The sequence below is a fragment of the Grus americana genome, chromosome 11 (assembly GCF_028858705.1).
Source record: "Grus americana isolate bGruAme1 chromosome 11, bGruAme1.mat, whole genome shotgun sequence".
In the NCBI taxonomy this organism is placed as follows: domain Eukaryota; kingdom Metazoa; phylum Chordata; class Aves; order Gruiformes; family Gruidae; genus Grus; species Grus americana.
Window position 1 is genome coordinate 23,999,162 of NC_072862.1, and position 21,546 is coordinate 24,020,707.

Sequence of the window (21,546 nt, forward strand, 5' to 3'; positions counted from 1 at the left end):
TGGAACCTGTTCATGATGGTGGGTCCAACAGCTTTGCGGTTATTGTGCTAGGCAATACAATTGGGATTGCCTCCACAGGAGCCACTTACGTAAAAATCCTGTCTTGGTGATAAAGGAATCGGAAGCAATGCTTCTACATCGTCTCCCTTTATGCAAGGTCTAGCAAAAGGCCTTTATACCTTTTTTAAAAAATTCCATTTATATTTATTTATAGTTACTTGCTGTGTGTTTATTTATATTCTGTATGTGTGTTTACATTATTTAAATAGAATATCCTTTAATTCTGTTTAGAGAGTGAGAAAAGTGATTCCTAACATAGAAGATTTTGAAGGAGTCAACCTGCAGAATCCATGTTTGGACACCACACATAGGAACAGGCTTGCCGAACAGCGACTCAAGAACATTTCCAGCCCAGATGAGCAGTTCATTCCTAGCCTTAAAAGAGGTTACATGTGGTCATATAAGACACATCTCTTTATTTATTTATTTTTTTACTCTGAACACTGTTAAACTTAAGTAGCAGAAGGCTTCCTTGTAACAATAACATTTTAAAATCTAATTTAAATTATTTTGCTTTGTTTCATACTTCAGGCTTACTTTACTGCTCTCATCACCAGTTGTGTTTCTATGCATCCGAGTTTTCCTCTGATGTTGCATCACCATCAAACCTGTATGTTAATTGGGTTTATGTGCATCCTTTGCTGTGGGAAAATAAGTCTAGGGAGAAAAAGAAAAAAAATAGGATAATGAAACTGATCACCTAGAAGCATTGACGAGAGCACTCTTAAATAAAATGTAGCCTTCAACTTTCATTTTGTCAGGACAGAGTTTTGTAAAATGAAACATTTGCATACAATACCAATTACCAGCACTGCTCCCCAGAATGGCACAAACTATGATTCTTGGCCAACGTTGGAAATTTGGTCTTAAACGCACGCTGAGTGTGCGGGACAGCGGCTCGGTCCCCCGGCCCGGCTCAGGTCCCCCGGCCCGGCTCAGCCCCAAGCTCGGCGGGAGCTCAGGATCCTCACCCCGGCCAGCGCCGGCAGAACGAAGCCGCTGCCGCAGGGGCCTCCTTCACGGGCGGGGCCGGCGGCCCCCCGCCAGGCGGGAACCTCCCCGGGGCGGGCTGGAAAGACAGGCCCCGGGGCGGTGTGTGTCAGGAGAGGGAAGGCGGGACGGGACGGCTGCGGTCGCCGTGCCTGCTCTGGTAATCGCCGTCTCGCTGGAAACTTTCTCCTCAGCGGCCCTTCCCGCCCCTGGCCCGCCGAGCCGGCCCCGGCCGGGAGAAGAGGGCTCCTCGCGGGCAGCCGGGGCCGAGGCCGCACCGCCCTCCCCTGCGCCGCGATGGATTCCGGCGGCGAGACCTACGAGCTCAACGGGCAGGCGGAGGGCGCGGAGCAGGCGGTCGTCGAGCGGGTAGGGGCCCGGCGCGCTTCCGCCGGCGGCGGGGGGCGGAGGGCGGGAGCGGGCTCGGCTGCCCGACATGGCGGGCGGGAGCGGGGCGTGAGGAGGCGGCGGAGCCCGGCGGGAAGCGGGCCGGGGCAGCGGCGGGTCTGACAGCAGCGGCCGGTCGGACAGGCGGGGGCCGGGGGCGGCCCATGGCCCATCTCCGCCCCGGCCGCCTGCGGGGCAGCGGCAGGTGCCCCCCGCGGAGCCCTCGGGCTGAGGAACCTCCGGGAAGGGGATGGCGTGCCGACTGCAGTCCTGTAACCGGCGCTTCTCCGTTATTGGGGTTTTTTACACGTCTTCCATTGATTCAGCGCTTTTTTTGTAGGGATGCCGCTGCAAGCATCCCGTTCTGTCTCACTTCGAAGACAGGCAAGTGCCAAGGAAGGACTGAACAGAAAATCCTTTCTGGCCCTTGGCACGATGACCCCTGAGTTCCTACATGTCAGCGGGAAGGTTGTCAGGTGTCCTCCCAGCCAGGAATCGCTGCTCGGAGCACACCGGCACGCGCTGAACCTGGGGGTTTTCCACCCAGAGGACTTGGGAGGGGATGGAAAAGTTACTCAGGAGTATATACACAGGTGATAAATGAGCACAAAAATAGGAGGAATTACCTAAAGGGTTGGGCCTGTATGGTGGTGGGTTTTTTCCATACAGTAATCCAAATAAAACCAAGAGAAATACCCAGCTTTTCACTACTCCGTGTAGTCAAAACATGACCAGAGAACTTCACTGGAAAGCATTTCATCCCATATTCTGTTTATGTGTAAAGGATGTTTTCCAAGCATGCCACTTATCTGAAAAGCCAGACTGGTAAAAGACTGTCTTTTATGTTGTTTTGGAAGAGACTAAACTCTAAAAAGCAGCTTTTATTCCAACCTAAGCCTCTGCCACATAAAAACAGTTGTACTAAACCACCTTTACGTCACTAGTAAAACTTTCTGGTTACAGGCAGACTGGACTGATTGTGGACCAGATCTGTCCTTCCTCCCTCCCTTCCTGACAAACCCTTGTAGTCATGAATATCAGTCCAAGAAAAAAAAAAAATCTGGTTTTAATAAATCCTGGAAAGTACCCAAAGAGAATCAAAGCTGGGATAGACTGGTCAAACTGGTGGCCTGAAGGGGTTTTCTTTAAGCCACTGACCTCACAGCAATTTTCTTTTTTATTAACACAGAGTCATGATTGCATCACAAGTGCTAGTCATGGGGATTTATTTTCTTTAACTTGGTCTGCTCCAAGAATTCTGCAACTTTCCTGTTTTACTTCATCTTCAGTTGCGAGCAGTCATCACTTTGTTACATCTTTCCCATAGGAGCTGCAAGTCCAATGCGAATGCCATAGAAAGAATAAGCAGCGAGACATACTATTAGATTTTGTCAGAAAAAAGAAGAAAAAAAAAATGAAGTATATGCGTGGTAAAACAGATGGAGACAGATTTCTTAAAAACCAATCTGTGAATAGGAGATACCTTAAAAAATCTGACCAAGTTCACAATTCACACAAACAAAAGAACGCCCCAGCTCAGCAGCCCCGGAGAGACCACAAATCCGCAGGTGCCTGAATCTTCAGTATTGGAGTCAAAAGTGCACGAGTGTCTGCTTTTAGGAATGCTCGAAGGCATCGCAAGCTGGGCCACCCTGGTTTGCCTACTGCCCGTCCTAGTGTCTGCCCTCTCCTCAAAGCAGATTCTCTTGCACATCTTCAGCAACGGACTGCCACCTCCTCTTGCAGAGGAGCTGACATGAAATGCACAATAGGTGTCTTACCTTCAAAGCATTGTAGAAGCGCGCGGAATAAAAAAAGACTAGTTCTGAATGAGTGGTCACACAGTGGTTTATTTTAACTGCATCATTAATTTAGATAATTATTTTTAGCAGCTGTCAAGCTTTTAGAAGCAAGAAATTCCTTGCTTCTAATCATGGGTTGGCCTAGTGTGAACAATTGCATCTTCCTCTGTTTGCTTTCCCTGTTCATGGGAAACAGTCTAGATTCACCATGTTGTAAAAACCTAGTTTAATGTTTCCAAGATAACAGGAAATGCTAGTTGAATGTGTTAAAGAACAACTATGAAAAAGGTGGACAGGAATTGTATGGTAGAAAAGAACAGTTCTGGAGTAGTGGGCTTCTATTATAGTCATGTTAATACTAAAAATGTATTCAAATTTGTATATTAATATGTAATTTTGGGACATGGCAATTTCTTGGCATCATATTGCAAGAAACAAATTTCAAATTTGTATGAACTTGAAAGAATTTTACTGCATGTAGAATGAAATGGCATGTTCTAAAGCATTAATTATGTCAATTTGAATTTGGAGTATTTGATATACTCCAAATATTGAAACTGTTGGTGATAAGTTTTTGTTTGCTTGGTTTTTAAGTAGCATGAATAAACAAACAGTGCTTTAACAACACAAAGTAGGCAGCCCACAGTCCAATTGTGAGGAAGAGTATTATAAGACAAATCACCGGAACGAGCAGTAGTAATGCAACACAGGAAAAAAAAATCATACAGGAGAAAGCTTCTACTTAAACAGCTGTATGAACACATTTAAGTTATTACTTCATTTCACAAAGTTAGTCATCAGGCGAGCTGATTAATTTTAAGTCATTTAATGGGTAAAAATATTCTACCTTGGTCATGGAAGCAAGCTTTAGGAAAACAGTGCTCTGCCCTGAGCTCACAGAACTGTACTTTGCCCTTTTTGTCAGACTAACTTTTTAGCTCTCAGGAATCAGCATGGTCACCACTGGTGTTTTTTTTCTTAACAAAATCATACTTGCATTTTCTGTCTTTCTGTAAGAAAAGCTGCACTTCTTAAGCACAAGCTTTTCAAGATGCTAGAAAATTGATGCTGTCTATGAAATATGAACACAGACACAGGCTGAGTTTTTCCCTCTTTTTTTTTTTTTTTTTCCAGTTGCCTGCAACCACACTGTCTCAAAATGTGACTGCAGAAGTCTCACAAGCTAGTTAGTGTTACACTAGGTTAGTGCTTGGATGGACAGATCCCCCCCCCCCAAATGAAATTCCTACAGGAAATGTAACTGATGATTCAGTCCAGATGTAGGGATTTTTCTCTCTGAGTCAGTGCTAAGCTGAACAAGTGATCTAATGTTTTATTGGGGGAAAAGAAATAATATCTTCTGAGGAGGTGTACAAAGGATCTAATCATCCATTACACAATTGATATAGCTTAAAATATTTTTGTTGGAAGAATATTTCTTTTCTTTGTAGAATATTTTCCCTATTTTTCTGGATCGGCAAGATCTCTGAGATGGAGGGGAAGTCCAGTCTCAGAGCAGCCGTGCATGGCCCGTTACATCTGCAGTATGTAGATGATGGAGATGTGTTTTGATTAGAAATACTATTGCAAAACACAGTAAAGAACAGTCCACTGTAAGATCAGCATGACTCAGCCTTTTATTTACACAACCTCATTACTACATAGGATCTTCCCATTATTTTAAATCAGGACTGCCCCTAAACACAAGAATTTAAGGAAGCTTGCTCCATGAGGTCATATTGTTCAACAAGCTTGCCCGATCTCATTGTGAATCGAGGCTATTTGGCTGTTAAAAGTGCCTAAAAGCTGCCGTACAATTGCAGTAATCACTAACCTAAAATAGAAAGAAAACTGTATGCGGAGTTAGAGCAAGCCAAAGTTTATGAAGGTTATATTTCAGAGTAAATGTACAAATGTACCTGAAGGCGAAGAATCTTCTGACAGCTGAAGGAAGTTGTTGTTAATCAGAAGCACAGTTCTTAGAAACCTTGTTTGGAATATAGAAATAATAATCAGCATTATTTTCCCAATTATCCCATACAAAACGGTGGCTCTCCTGTATTTAATAAAGGCATTCTACTGCATAATGATTTAAAATTAGCGTACTGTGAAAATATTTAGTGCTAACATTGTACCAATACTAAAATAAGTATTTGTGTGTTTTCAGAACCCAGATATGACACTCTGGGCCTGACAAGCAACATATGTTGAGCTCTGGGTCCTGCAGCCCCAGCTGATATTAAGTAGCTGCAATTACAAATTACACATCAAAGTTAAAGCAACTCAGGCTGTACTTCTGGCTTTTGCTTGGCAGTTTCTGGTTCTAAGTATTCATTTGGGAAATTGGAAGCTCACCTTGCTAACTGCAAAATACTAGTTTTCTAGTGGGATTTAAGAAAAAACCAGTAACCAGTCTTGTGCTACTGCAAATATCCGTTAACTTCATTACAAGAGTAGCGAATTCAGTGTTCATGACAGATCTGACTCTTAACTTGGAAATTTCAAGGTCCTGTTGGTTCAGACGATATTTGTCTTTTATAGTTTTTGTGAGGCTTTTGTTTTGGCTTTTTTTTTTTTTTTTAGCTTTTCTTAAAACAATCTCTTTAGGGGAACATATATGTGGTGGAAGACATGTAAGAAGCTGAGTCAAATACCTAGGAACATACCAAAAGAGAAGGAATGAATCCTAAAAACTTGCACTCAAAATCCAAATGATTTCTTCCCTCCCGAATTCATAGGGCAGAGTGACAGAAACAAATATAACTAAGTCCTAAATGCAAACGCACTATAGGCGTCATTGTCACTGGTGGGGTTTTTTCCCCAGTGGATTACGGATGACTGGCAAAACCCCCACCTGTCTTCTCTGGACAGGCTAACTGGTGCCATTTGGGGAAACAGTGAGGTCAGGTTGGACCAGAAAAAGGAAAAAAAAAAATTACTCTTGGGCTTTCCTTTTTTTTTTGGCCAGACTTCCAGGATGTTAATGTGACTACTTCAGTGGTCACTAGTGTTTGATAAATACTCTGTGGAGCAAACAGCTGCATAAATTTTGTCACAAGTATCGATTTAATGCTGTAATAGAAGCAGCAATCCTGACTACAACAAGTTACTGTATTTAGCAAAGATACTTTATTATTTGTTTACAAATGTTTCCATTTTCAGTGCTCTTTCCTTCCTGTTGAATCACCAGGTGGGTCTTGGCCGTGATTCATGAAACTCAGCATCTACGGACATTCGCCTGGGTGCCACATTTATTTATTTTTTAATAAAAGTAATGAGTACAGCCTTTCTGTGCTTCAGAGGGACTCAGTTCTTCTGGGCGTGCTGTTGAAATGACGAGTGAAGCAAAGCAGCAAAGTCCGGACCAACGCAGTTGTCAATAGGACTATGTGTCCAACACCAGTCACTCCTGGCGTGAAGGTTTGGTCTTGGAGAAGCGAAAAAGTGCCAGCTTCTGACATAGCATCGGAGCTTTAGCCTCGCAAACTGCAGTGCTCTGGGCAAGCCAGCAGGCCCTGCTGCCGTGCGGCTACACGGAGCAGTGCTGTCTGTGGGGACAGCATCGTGTGGCCGTCAAAATCACCTCTTCCACAGGGGATTCTTCCAGTCACAGGCGGAGCGAGAGCAGGAGGCTTTTCACTCCTCTCCTGTCTGTAACTGTGTGTAGACTAGCACGGCAGGTTGTTCTGCTCAGAGGGTGATGCTTTGTGGGCGACGGGAGACCTGAGAGCAGGCTGTCACTGACAGGGAAAGGAAGATACAGCAGTTCCAGCTGCACCTGACTCATGCACACACACGTGTGAACACACAGGCTGTTTCTTCTCAGACTCGTTTGGTGATATCAACTGAAAGGATCAGCTTGTTTGTACTAGGTAATTTGAATATTGAAAGTGTGTAATGAGGTGTTTTGATTACACTGAGACCGAAGCAGGTTGTGTGGAATACAGGCTGTTCTCCCGCCAAGTGACACCTGCAGGAAAAGCCTTACTTCACGTGCGTCCTGCAGAATGTTCACAAGTTTCCCTCTCCGCAGCCCTGCAGGTGGTAACAGCACAGTAAGTGGTGTTCGGTGCTGTGGGCTGCATGTGCGTGGAATCTCCCTGAAACCACAAAGCCACATAACAAAGTTCCCATGTAATTTCTGTTGTACATGACTGTCATTATCCTGAGGTTAAGGCAACAGCTCTCCTTTCATTGCCTGTCTATATATTGCTGTGTAACACGTAGTCTGGTCTTAAAAGCTGCTGCCATAGTACTGGCTGCTTTTGTTGCGCTACTTTTGGCGGTTGCCTTCAACTTGCTTCCAGAAGGCAAGGCTAATTTCCTTTTTGTTTTGGTTTGGTTTATAGTTTTCCAGCATGAGTCAAGAGGCTCCACTTCTCAGTCAGGAGATGGGAAATGATTGCTTCTGGGGCTTTCATGATTGCAAGTCCTTTTTCCTGGCAGAAGGCAAGATCACAGACAGAAAAAGCTCTGTACAGTAGAACCAATGTTTCAGTTCTCCATGTTCCTAGTTCTGATTCTGAACTGGTCTGCTTTCAGGAGTGATAGCTGAAAGCCTCTTAACGGGGTAAAATGCCATTTTTTTAGAATCTAAACATAGTAAATAGCTGAGTTGTCATTCCAGGAATAAGAAGTTTTGCTTTCGTTTGCCTTAACAGCACTCTACTTTTCAAAGTCTTCTCCATTCATTGGAGTTCAGCAGTGACTCAAACCCTTCGCCTCCACTGCAATTCAAAGCCCATAGCCTGCAATTTCCACCTGCAACTTAACCAGAAAATCAGCAAACGGCAAGGTCCTAAAAGTGCAGCAGTGCATTTCCCCAGGAAAAAGAAAAGGTCATATTCTGTTGTTTAAGTAGAAACTGTCTTACATCATGTAGTCAGAGATGTAATTGAAAGGAAGATGTAGCCCAGACTATTTACTCTTTTGTATAGTTAAAAAAACCAAAAAAAACCCCCAAACCCCCATATCAAATACAACCACATTCCTACATCAAGTGAAAACAAGGAAACCAGTCGTCACGTTTTCACTGCAGTCCCCTTCCCTCAGGATTAAGAACCAAGTCACAGCTACCCGTGTAGTTTTTGCCTGTGTTACACACTGCAACCTCATAGCCCCTGTAGCTATTTCAAACTGAGTATTTTTGGAAGAAAGGAGTTAATTAGCTACTAGACATAGGAAAAAAATTCCTCTATTATGAACTTGTGACAAAATAGATCATATTACATCTACTGAGAAGAGTTTCTTTTAAATTCATTCCCAGAAATTGAATTCTGCTCTTTTACACACGTAGCTCCCCATCCCCTCTCACCCTGCTAGCATTAGGTAACCAAGAGCTAAATGTGTGCGTTTGGCTTTTTACTGTGCGGTAAACAGGGAGAAATGTTAGTTTTTCTACTGTGTACCGCCAGCATATATTCCATGCTGCTTTCCATATGGAAATGAACATCCACACCCGGTTTAGTGCTTCTGGTGGATGGTATACTAGAATGACAGTATTTTTCTGAAGCATCCAAATGCTTTAGTGGTTTAATGGGGCAGGAGGGTGGGAAGAGGAGGCTCTCCTTGGGGAGAGAAAAGGTGACAAATGTGGGACAGATTCCCCACCCAAACTGCATTTTTAGGTTGTGGGATATAGACAAAACCAAATGAGTATTGAGTTCTTCCTGACTGAAGTCAGCATCCACCTCAGTGCTGTTTTCTTCCCATTAGCCTGGCCTCAGTAATGAAGCTGTCTGCGTAAAGCTGCAATTCCATGGCTTCCTCCTCTTCACAGAAAAAAAGCTTGCTGCTGCCCCAGAACGTTTTTCTCTCAGTAAAATATTGAGACTGCGGTTGATTACAAGGTGTCTGGTGAAATTAGGTCAAGTTTGGTATTTGAATGCCCTGGAAAAACTGGCAATGTGTTTGCTGTATGCATCAATATCTGTCCTATTTAAAAGGACACTTTTAAGTCTGGACAGTGGCGAAGCTGGCTTTGGAATTGGAAATTTGATAGTTATTAGTGCTGCCGAAGAGAGTAATTAGAGGGCGTTTTCTGCATTTGAACTAACCTTCAAAGAGAGACTTCCCTCACAGTATTTTCTGGCAAGCAGGAACACATCTGTGCAGTAAAACGGTCTCTGAGAAGCAGGTTTAAAGAAGTCAGCTAGAATAAGCTTACTCTTAAAATATTTGTGTATTATTTTTTAAAATAAAGTCTAGAAATAAGAGCAGCGAGAATGAAGTTCCTAACCTGTTCAGAGACTGCAGAAAAGGCTTTCTTCATCACAGAGTTGGGCATCTGAGCCTAACCTAGTTACCCTGAGCTGCATCTAATCCCTGGAGAAACAGGCACCCCTGGGAGATGAGCTGTCAAATTCCAAGTCGGGTCACAGGAAGCGTTATCAGGAAACACTAATTTTATTCATCCCGCTGGGTTAACTAGCTCTGGGTTTGCCCTGCAGTTGGTTTTTATTTTCCTGTTTGTTTGGAGGGGAATTTAAAAAAAAAACCCAACCCCACACACAAGTGCTGATGAGAAAATGGAAAGAAAAGTTTCCCTTGTAATTGGGCAGTGCTTGGCAAGAACAGATCATACGATATTTAAACAGAAAAACAGTTCACTGTGTGAGGAAGGACCCGGGCAGCGGCAAGGTGGAGTAAGAAGCAGCAGGGAAAGAGGTCAAGGAAAGCTCATACAGTGGCCAACTTCCACATAAATCCGTAAAACCAGACTCGTGAGTAATTAAGGAACTACATAGATGCGTGATGGCAGAGGGTGAATTTAATAAGTATTTGAGTTTTAAAGTATGCCTTTAGGAGTAAATTAGTTACAACAGTTTGTTGTTTGCTTGATTGCTTTACAGTCATTTTTCCCTCCGAACTTTTCTCAGTGCAAATTTTTCCGCTTTTTCAATCTTTCCTTTTCTCAGGGTAGGAACATAGTGACTGTTTAGAATGATCCTACAGGCTGGAAAAGGTGTTTCTGCCAAAGTCCGGTACAGACACTATTTGCTGCTCTCTTGTCAGATGGGGGACAGCGGTAACCATGAAAAAGATGCACTGACAGTCTCCGTGCCACTCTTACTCTGCCAGTATGATTACAGAAATCAGTCATCGGGCCAAGCCATCTCTCGTTCACTACACCAGTTAGAAGAGATGTGAATAACCTTTTTCCTCTCTCCTAATTTTAGCGCAGAACGTCGCAGTGGTTTCAAAGAAATGGACCTATGAATATCAACCACTACGCAAATAAGAAGAGCGCGGCAGAGAGCATGTTGGACATTGCCCTGCTGATGGCCAACGCATCCCAGCTGAAAGCCGTGATGGAGCAAGGACCTTCTTTTTCCTTCTACATCCCACTTATCGTTCTTATCAGCCTGTCGCTCACACTGCAAGTTATGGTGGGAGTACTCCTGATATTCCTTGGTATGTACCAATAGCAAGAACCATTGACATGTATTTTTCTTATAGGGTGCAATCCATAAGATGGTATATAAGATGGTATCTAGACTCCCCATTTATTTTTAAAAAAATGTTATATTTGGAAGTCTGTACCTCAGAATTGATTAAATTTTTCTTTTAAGACCATAGAAATATTGCAACAAAAGGAGTAAGGGCAGCTTCATGTGGAATCTTCAATTTTGATCAACTTCCTCACACTCTTATGCCCAGAGCATGAATATTTTTCTTTTCAGAAGGCCTGAGGAGGAAGGAAAATTATGAAATACTGTAAAAGAATCGTTAATAGGCCAGACAGGATCATGCAGCCTGCCCAGTTTCATAATACTATTTCTGGCAAGACCTGTTACTTAATCTTATGACTGAAATGTATCTGTTCATATGTATCAGTCTTATCCTAAGTAATACTGTAAGAATATATTGTGAACATAGAACTCCAAAATGGAAGCGAAAGTTGAAATGTCCATCTTTGCGTTGGTGTGGCATATTGTCTTCAATTTGTTTGTGTTTCTGCAATCAGATCAAAGGTTTGATAGTGAAAGCTTGACAATAATGAAAAAACCCCCTTAGTTTTAAATTTAGGATACTATTCAAAGCATCCTAAATCTCTAGGTGAGGAATGGTAGAAATGTACTTGTTACTGTTAATTTTCAAACCTGTGTTAGACTGAAATTAAAGCTAAAATGAAAAATAATCTAATTGGAGCAAGATTTCACCGTAAGAACATACCTCAGCTGTTATCCACATACTACGACTTCAGTCAAAAAATTTGAAATTACCTATAATATGAAAACACAGTCCAAGTAGCATCCTGGGACTACAAATAGATTGTCTTGAATACTGCTTATCCCTAGGGAAACCTTTTCTACTTTCTACCAAAGAAACATGATGAAAACCTTTAACATATGGTAGAAATTATTTAAAGAGAATGAGTTCAAATAGGAGTTGTGTTAGTGTGTGCTTTGGACACATTCAGTGAGACAGCTGTAGAATTAGTTCCCTGCTCCCTGCCTTCCCCCCCCGCCCCTTCTGTATTAATTGTTGAATTACAGACCTTCACATTCCAAGAAGTTCAACGCAGCGTCTTTGCTGTTCTCAAAAATATAGGTTCCACTATTCAGTATTAATAGGTACAATGCTATGAGGCACAAGGACAGGTACTTATCACTAACAATTAGGTATTTTAAGTTAGTATTGCGAGATAAGTAGCACACATATGTCCTACACCCTCTGCCTTATTCTGTAAAGCAGAATATTGATCTAAGTAGCTATAGAACCATGCTCATTTCTAAAACAATGCCATCACGAAGTGAGCATGAATGACCCAAAAAAGCCCAACTGAAAGTCCACAGAGAGTGGAGAGCCAGCGCTCTTCTGGAAATCTGAGTTTTCTGGTTTGACCTTAAGCAAGTCTTCAATACTACTTTTTGCTGTCTTAACCTACTGTGATATTTCCCCCCATGCTTTTGCAAGGCAAAATGCAAAAAGAATCCAGTGGCACTTTGCAAAGTTGCTGAAAACCTGTGACATTCGTTACCAGCACCCAAACCCCGAGGCCATAACTTTGGAGAGTCGATCAAAGATACCTGTGGAAATCAGAGGAAGTGTTTAGGTTTCAGCATCAGTTGAATCCCATTATTCACCGAAATAAATGACACCTTCACTGGTACGAAACAGCTATGGATCACTTCTTTTGCTAGTGAACACACGATCATTTATTTTCAAAGCTTTTTTTCAAATCTCTCCCTGTAAATTAATGGGTACTATATGACAGATCTTAAGTCTACCGTAAATGAAGAGCCCTGAAGGTGATAGCCAGAGTTCACACGTGGCATTCACTAGGTTATAGGTGTTGCCTTTGGCATCTCTGTTAGTCTTTCAATGTTCTGTTTCTTAGCACAACTGAAAAAACAACTTTCTGTTCAAGGAGGAAGTTCCTAGGAAACCAGGATACATAAGGCTTGTAATATTGATATGCAGCTGACGTAGCTTTTTTCTTTCTTACAAAAGAGACAGAATACAGCTGTCTCTGCATTTGGTAGAGTAGGTACAAGAGCAAAATCCAGGTCCTGGCTCAGAGGAGATTCCAGAAAGGGATTGGGAAAAGCAACCTGGTGATACTGGGGGATGTTGGACGAGAGTCCTGGAGAAATCAGCAAAACAGCTATGTTTCTCGCATCTCCCTGGACGTTGTTTCAGTTAAGCAGGCTTTGAGGCCGTAATCAAGTTCCCTGTTTTTTGTTGGGCAATAATTTCTCAGTGCGGAGACATTGCTTTCTAATGCTCGTTTCTGCCAGACATTGCCAAAATGGCTTCCATCTCTGTGATTTTTATCTTTGTCACACTGAGAGTAAAGAAAGCACCCAGCAGCCCGAACTGCAAAGTTGGGCTGAGGTCGAGTTCACAGAGCACTTAGTGAGATTCATCAGGAGCTCAGCCTGCGCTCCGCAATCAGCCGTGGCCGCAGGTTGGGCACCCCAGGGTGAGAAAGCCCTCGGCTTACATCGGTATGCTGTTGGAGCGATGCCGTCGTGCTGAGCTCCGAAGTACTGAAGATGGGAAATAGGATATGAAGGTACAAAGATACAGGTATCATAGCAAGAACTTGCTTTTCACAGTGTGCATTTGGTAGTTTTGGCCTGCAGCAACAATTTGCCTTTCTGTCCAGCCACAAAATTCTGCTTCTTACAAGCTCTCACAAGCCCACACAAAAGTCTGTGCAACCATCCAGTTTCTTTCCTTGAGACAGAGGTTTATCCCGGGAGCTACTGGTTCTCACAATTCTCTACTAGGGATTAAAAGCTTTTCCTCCTTCAAAAGAGCCTTTCACAAAAACATTTTGAAAAATGTTCAGCAAACTTGCTCTTGAGAGTGATTTGGTAATCTTAACTTTTTGGAAGAAAAGCAAAGAATGTCTTGAAATAGTTTAAGTGGCATGAAATCATAGTAATCTAATCCCACTATAATAAAATACTTGAAGAATAACTGTTCTTCAGAACATTTTCACAAACACCCTCATCTTAAGTATTATAATCACAAAGATAGGATTACTGCAATTCTACTGCGAAATTTAGAGCACCGCCTAAACTGACAAGCCATACTTGTCTTCTCTGACCCGTATTTGGACAAAGGGACAGCTCTCACAGTGTCAATTCTCCTTTGAGCATGATTTCTTTTAACTCACAAAACACATTAGTTCATTATTGCCTGTTTTTTTTTTAAACCAACCATCTGAAATGCTTTTCTTCCATACTTCAGGATTAATTATTCCATTTCATTTATTCCGTTTCATTCACATGACAGTACTAGAGTCCTTCTAGGTACTGCTGGGATGCAAGCATCCACATAGCTCCAGATACTTTACAGACACGTATAAACTCATTTTCAGGGTTAAGTACTGCTGAGCTTAAAGTATTTCATGCCTACACAGGTGTGCAGTAGCTTAAGCTTTTCAGAGAGTTCCCCCACGCTGTTCTTCAGTGCTTTGACTGGCCTGTGATGTTTGACTACACTGCTTTAGCAAACAGAACTTGAACGGGTGCCCAGAATTCCTTGAAACCAAACCAGCATTAGGCTTCCTAATTAGGGACACCAAGCGAAGCTGGCTCTCAATACTTTGGCATCATGAGTGTGTTTGCCGCCGCTTGTACTTAACTGCTTCCACCAGCACGCGAGTCTTGGTTCCGTGGTTAAGTTCTGCAATGGTGACAGGGTCATTGCATTAAAAGCAAGTCAGAAAGTTTATTTCATGCAGTAGAAGCATGAGGCACATGTCTATGTATGTGCCTCTTGGAGCTCAAAGTTTTATTTATGTTGCTGTAAAAACTTGTCAGGTATAAACTTTCTCTCACACGCCCTGTACCCGTCATCTAAGCATTTAAGAACTAGGAGTCTAAATAGACAAAAACCATTCTCAAAACCTGCTCCAGAATTCATCGGCACTCATTCCACCTGCATCCCAGAAATTTAGCAGAGGATCTGAGTTGCAGAGGATCTGAGTTGCCCTTACTGCAGGAGAGCAGAGAGAGGTTTGCCACATGATGCCAGGGAAGCGCCCCCAGACTTCTACTGTGTGTACAAGCACATGCTTGATCATCAAGTCTGTTATCAGTCCAGTGTAACTCATTCATACGTTTTCACAAGGCCTGGAATCAAAGCTTAAACTAAATTAGTATTATCTCCCTTGTGTGTTCCTCCCTCACTCCCATTAGCAGTTTGACCAAAGAACAACTGTAAGAAACAAAAGAAAATGTTTACACAGCTGATGCTCTCTGTAAAAAGGACTGCAACCACATTGCTTTGAAATCTTCTGTTTAACAGATATAATGCCCTTGCTTTCTGAAAACAGACTCAGTGCAAAAGCAGGGAGTAGAGCTGGGCACCAGTACAAAAAAAATCCAGCACTGGTAAAGAGATTGGGCTGTCTGTGAAGGACCTGTAACATTTTAACCGCAGGAAATTTAACTTCATTCCATCCTGTCAGGGCTTCAAGCTTCATGTATTCAAGACTGAAATAATTTTTAAATGCTTAAAGTCTGCAGCAAAAGTAGATTTCAAGAGATCAAGTACTCAGAAGATTTCTGGTAATGGTTGTGTATCCGTTACTTCCCATGTGCTTCCACAGAGATTAGATGCTAATTACTGGAAGCTAACAGACTCCTTGTGGTTACAGATCTTTCCCTTAGCACTTTTGCTGACACTGTGGAATCTTACCTCCCTTTTAAGTATGATCCAAATAGCTCAGTGTAAGAGAAATTCTTGAACTACATGAGTAGTGAAGACTTTTATTCTGGATTTTGAAATATACATATAATTAATTTTTTTTCCTTTTCTCTTTGAAGTAAAATATGACCTTAACAACCCTGCAAAGCATGGAAAGCTGGATTTCCTCAACAACCTTGCAACTGGACTAGTATTCATTATAGTAGTTGTGAATATTTTTATCACTGCCTTTGGAGTGCAGAAGCCAGTTGCTGAGTCAGCGTCACGACACTAAGTATGAGGTGAGTGTGGTCTCCCTGCACCATAAGGTGGTAGTAGGGCGTAGCTTACAGAAATGCAGTGCACACTAGGGCATGACTTCAAAAATAGCCACGAGCTTATCTATACAGTTCCAGCCTTTTCAGATAAATGAATTTACTTCGGACTACTGCAAAAGCAGACGCTATGAGGAACTGTGAAGTTATTACAGTGTTTCTGTAAATATAGAGTTCAGGAGTTGATGGCAGCATCTTACTTTGTCAGGGCCCCTTGCGTGTGTCGTGCATAGGAAGTGTAATGCTCAGCCACTCCTTTTCCTCATTGCTGACTAAGCCAAGAAGGGAAACAGTATTGTTTTGCTTCCCGTAAATGTCTCTTTTTTTAAGAAAGGTTTGAAGTCTACTGCATCCAGTCTGTTATGAACACTGAAGACAATCTTTATCCAAGTAACTAGGGCTGTTAAGTCCAACATCCAATACTACAGGTCACTGAAGCCCTTCAGTGGCTTTTCTGTCCTTGCAGGCTGCAGGGCTTTTGCTTTGTGGGAGACTCAGCCCACCAAGATGTGCACTGTCACTTTACTTGATACACGCAGTCATTCAGAACAATATTGTTTGATTTACCTGCATTGTAAAGTTTGTTATTTACTTATACAGAAGGATAAATATAGGAGTTGTGGGAATCAAAATGGGTATCTTCCTAGCATCATAGCTATGATGAACAATTTGGGAGGAGATAAACCTAAATTGTAGACTTGTAGCCCAAGAAGCACTATGGTCCAACCTCGGCCTTAAAATAGAACTAAGTCTGTGTGTGCCAACGTTGCTCTGGCTCTTTATCTTCAAATCTCAAACCGCGTTCAGAAGACCTGCCGAAGGAAGGGATTACTTGCCTTTCCTGACCAGCCGCAGTACGCTGGCTGCTACGCGGACAGCCCATACGTCTGCTGTTACTGGTTTGAGTTAACTCCTAGATGAAACCCTGTCTCCGTGAGAAAGAAGATACGAGGCCTTTAAACCCCTAATCGGAAGATGAATGATGCAACAGAAATCTGTAACAAGAATGGAAACCAGACCAGAAATTATCAGGGCTCTAAACAGCATGGGGAAAATCAGTGCAAGAAATTACTGGGAAGATAAAGAATGAAATTTATTTATTTCGGGGTGCGGGCAGAATCATCTGCTTTAACCAAAACCTGTAAAATTTTGTCAGTGAAACAAGGTAGTTTTATTGTATTTTCTGGCCATAGTCTCTACAAATAAATGAAAAAATATTTAATTTTAACAACAAAGAGCACATAGATTTTCTGAGATATTGTCAGAATTATAGGTAGAACGTCTATCCCAGCAGTACATATTGAAACAATACTGAAACACTAACCACAAAATTGCACTGGCAAAGCCAAGAGAACTGAATGAAAAATTATTGGAATTGTAGCTGTCTTCACAGGAAAAAACATGCAGAATAGCCAGGAACAGAGGCAGAGACAAGAATCTGAAATAGGCATCAAGAAACTCAAATACTGGACAAGGTGGCACACCAGAATCCAAGCTGCACTGTATCTTTTTTGATACAGTGAAAGCAAAACTTGAGGGAAGAGAGGAGAAGTGTTTTTTGCTTATCACAGCAACGTATAGAGAGGAAGATGAGTTGACAATCCAATCCCGAGCCAGTTAGTGCCTTAATATAATGGAATATTGAGAAGGCAGCTAATATCCAGAGGTGGGTATGACACACCTTGCCTTTCCAGGAAACTGGAGGGGTGAGCTCACCCACATTTCATCTGCAATTTCTCCACTAGCACCGCATTCTCCGGTGAGGTGCCTTACTGATTCTCCCCAGTACCTGCTCCCTTTTCGATCTCTCGCTGGCTTTTAGGAGATGCTGCTTCTGCAGTGTTTCCCCAACATGACTGCTGCATTTCTCTACAGCAGAACTCAGTACTGAAGTGCTTTGAAGAGCCCTGCAGCTGTTACAGAGTTTGCAGGACATCTGGTTTGTGTGTTACAATCCAATTCAGCTCTGGACAGCACTAACATGCCAGGCTGGCTTCTGAACATGACTGCGTTAGCTCTTTAAATACTTAAAGTGCATCCCCCTGCAAATTTCTCCCACCTGTCCGTGGGCTTTGTCTGCTTTCCCTTTCCTTCACGCACATATGTGGGTAAGTCTTCTGGAACCATCAGTGGGTTTGTGCAATGTCTTACCACCTAGCTGGCACCGTCTGGCAAGAGGGGGCTCTTCACTGCATTTGTGTTGGAGTTGCTCCTTTACTATTCCTTCTGCTTTCCATAAACTGTCAACCCAAAGGGGTTTGTGGCTTAATTGTGGAATCCCCAGTTAGAAAGCTAAGTCTTAAATGAGAAACCAGTTCACATGTAACTTCTCTGAGATTGCCATGAGCACGTGAAACACAGTTCTGCCTAGCAGACGGTACCAGCTCACACAGCTGTCTATCGTATATCGCACGCAGCTATGCACAGCCAGAGCCTTTGTTCACATACATAAACGTGATGATTGGCAAATACTGCTGAAACTGGTTTAATAAACCTGCAGCGCCTCAATAAAGGAGAAGCAGTAGCTGGTGTATGTAACCTCAGGTAGGAACAAGACCTGAGGATGTCTAAGGATCTGTACAAAGCCAGCGGCTGTGTGACCCTGCCTTCATGCTTCTCACACATGCAGTTTCCTAATGAAATGGCCAAATGTGGTGTCTGGGGCCTGTGTCTTTTTGCTCCAGACTTGTTAAATGCAGAAGTTCTTCATTGTTTTGGAATGTTAATGTCTGTTGTTTGCTCTTTTGTACATATTGCCCTTGCTAAAAACACCTGGTCGTCTGAATGTAACTGGAAAAATAAGTTTTTTTCAGTCCGGCTGCCACAGTCTCCTCAAAGCCCTGAGAGAACGAGTGGCCACCATTTTCTGGCTTCACCGTTACTATTATGCACACTTTTCCAGAGAAAACTTAATTCCCCCTTTAAGGCAGAGTGGTCATTTACTATAATTGCTGTATCACTAACATCTCAATACCTTTGTTTCGTATTTCAGAGACCTGAAACATTCATTCTCGATGCCATTTGCACTTGAGCCAGTTACACTTGGACACAGTGGGGGAAAAAAAATAATCTGAAGAAGCTGGACATACTGAGCAGCTTTCTCAAGTTTCCAACAACTAAGGTGTACCTAAAATGTTCCCATGTGTTAATATTTAAACTGTTTGGCATCTAAAGAAAGGTTGATTTTGACCCAAGGACATTGTTTTCCTGGAATATTGGCATTCACTTTCTGTAGAATCTAATTGTTTTTCACAGAAGTGGCATAAGCGCATCAAACAAAGTAATATCAACGTGTGGCACTTCACAGGATTTCCCATTTTCCATGCCTTTTGTTTTTGTGGCAATTTGTCATTTCCACCGTGGTAAGAAACAACAGGCTTTCGGTTCTGGCTTGGTCACGTTGTCCTTCATTTCACTCGCTTGGCACCAAACCCACGCACTCGCCCACCATAGGCCAAGGTAGCTGTGCCTTGGTTTCTTTTTTCCCCCCTCTAGCCAAAGCAAAGGTGAGGCAAACAGAAAGAGCAGGCCACCCTTGTGCAGCTGTGCTCACGGGTACTCGCTTGGCCTCTTCCTTCATCTCTGGAGCACACTTACAATTTCCTCTCCTTTGTGCACAGACACACAAATCACCTAATTGCTGATGGGTTTTTTACTATTAATTGCTATACTCTGTATTCTGTGCATGATATGTACTCCTGGAAACCCTGTTAGAAGTGCTACCTTCTCTAGGCTCAACTGGAAAACTAGAGGATACAGGGAGAGCTCCACCTGCTAAACTGGTACGGAGTGCTGTCAGCAGTCCAGGTAGCAAACTGAAAGAAATTTGTCCCTCTCTGACTTACTTTTCCCTCTTCCCAAGATTGATTGCTGCAGCTGTGTTGCTCTTACGAGTTTATGGCTAAAAGCATAGCTAATTTTTTAAATTTTATTTTTAAATATATATAGAGAGAGATATAAGTATCTTCTAGGTTCTTACCTGCTGGCTCAGGGACTGACACTTTTTCTAAAGACGCTGTTTCTAGTAATGGTGTAGGTTATCAAAATTTCTACAAACGGAAACATTTCGGTCGCTTTATTTCCGAAGTATCACGCCTGTGATCAGAAAAATCCTAGCTTTCTAGATTGTGCTTACTTGTAGATGCAGATTTGTACTAAGACATTTCCTTACTGTTAATTTTAAGTGCTCCCCTGCACATCTTAATAGAAGTTTGACTTCCATGTGTCTCATCTCACAATTTTTATTGATCACATTTCTCTTTAGTTATATCTCAAGGCTCGTGGCTGTACCATATCTTCATTTACATGTTCTGTAAGAATTACTAACAGAAAACAAATCAGAAACTTGTGTAATTAGTAACAGAATAGACATTCTTTTTTATTATTTAATTCACCTTTTATTGCTTCATTTCCAACTTAACATGTATTTAACCAGTATCTACCAAGCAGTGGTTATAATCGCGCATGTTGTACTAATTTAAACGGAGCTCAGAACAAGTTCTGAACGAGGTACTCAGGACAATTTTCTTTATTTATTTTTTACAAACCAGCGAGCTGTTGAGGGACTGTTCCTACGTACTTGTGCTGTCGCGGTAGTGTAGTGAATTGACAGGCCAAATGGCAGTGCTGAAAACTGTAACAACCTGGGCAGTAATTTTGGTAAGGTTCCTGACTGTACCGCCTTGGTTACCTTTCACCTTTTTACTCTCTGGAATATTTGCCCGTCTGTGCATCCGATCCCGCCTGGAGAGGCTCTCTGGAGGCAGCTACCTCTCTTCTGCGTGGGGGACTTTGTACCCAAGCTAGATGTCTGGAGCAGTTGCTTTGTGTTGTCCTGAATACGTAACCTGTCCAAGAGAGAGTTACTTTTAACTTGGGTCTGAACATTAGGTATTTTCCACTGCCAGATTTGCATCATTCTAGTTTTTTAAGCAAGAGATAAAAATAGGAAGAACTGTGTTTGTGGCCCTAGCTAATCCTCTCACTTTTTGACTTGTCCCACTCCCCAAAGGCAGACGCCCAGGCTCTACTGGCGTTTACCACATCTACCCGTGGTGGTGAGTCGGCCCAGTTTTGACTGTAGCGTTCCATTCCTGTGCTATGTACTGCCACGGCCCTCTAACGAGCATGGCTGTGCTTGTCTTGCACTGCAACACCTGACAGCAGTCAGAGGGGGGTGCAGAACGGACACACCACGTCTTTTCCCGTGTTATTCCCCTCGTTGCGGGACCATATTTTTCAGGTTACTCAAGCAAACAGGCTGTTATAGTAGGCTCCTCCTGAAAAAGATAATATTTGTTATTATAGCACCTTTACTGCTAAGCTGTTGTCCAACAGAAACTGCCAGGGCTTGTGTATCCCATCTCGCAGCGGCGTGGGGAGCCGCCTGGATCCAGAGCTGGGGGGGGGGGCACGCGCCAGGCGACCACTTGCAAGCTACAGATTCCGGTGGACTTTGCGAGACGCGGCGTTTGGGACATACAAGAGGGAAAGGAAAAATACTTTGAGCTTGACCATGTTGTTGGGTGCCACGAGCTGGATGTGGAGATCTGCGCTAAGGGGTAGGTGGCTGTTGACGGCAGGTCTGCCAGAGCCAGGGTCCACACAACAACCACCCCCACCCCCCGTGACTCCTCCCGAGCTCCTGAACGTGTGGCTGAAGCGTCACAGCGGAGATCCTTGCAACTTCGGAGCCTGCTCTCTTGGTTCTAAACACACGAAAACCCGATCTGAAAGCCATCCACCTGACTATGAGACTGTGCTGGGCATCAGCAGTATGCAACTTGCAACTGGATGTCTTTTTTTAAATAAAAAAGATGCTGGTT

The 21,546-nt window shown here is 42.9% G+C and overlaps 1 protein-coding gene across 1 annotated transcript; it reads left to right on the top strand.

Annotated features, from left to right (window-relative positions):
- Positions 1–1,128: 1,128 nt before the first annotated feature.
- Positions 1,129–21,546, top strand: NINJ1 (ninjurin 1). The gene is made up of 4 exons (XM_054837742.1): positions 1,129–1,419; positions 10,418–10,652; positions 15,527–15,688; positions 18,714–21,546. Exons 1-3 carry the CDS (start codon positions 1,348–1,350, stop codon positions 15,679–15,681), a joined length of 462 nt encoding a protein of 153 aa, XP_054693717.1. The 5' UTR covers positions 1,129–1,347; the 3' UTR covers positions 15,682–15,688; positions 18,714–21,546.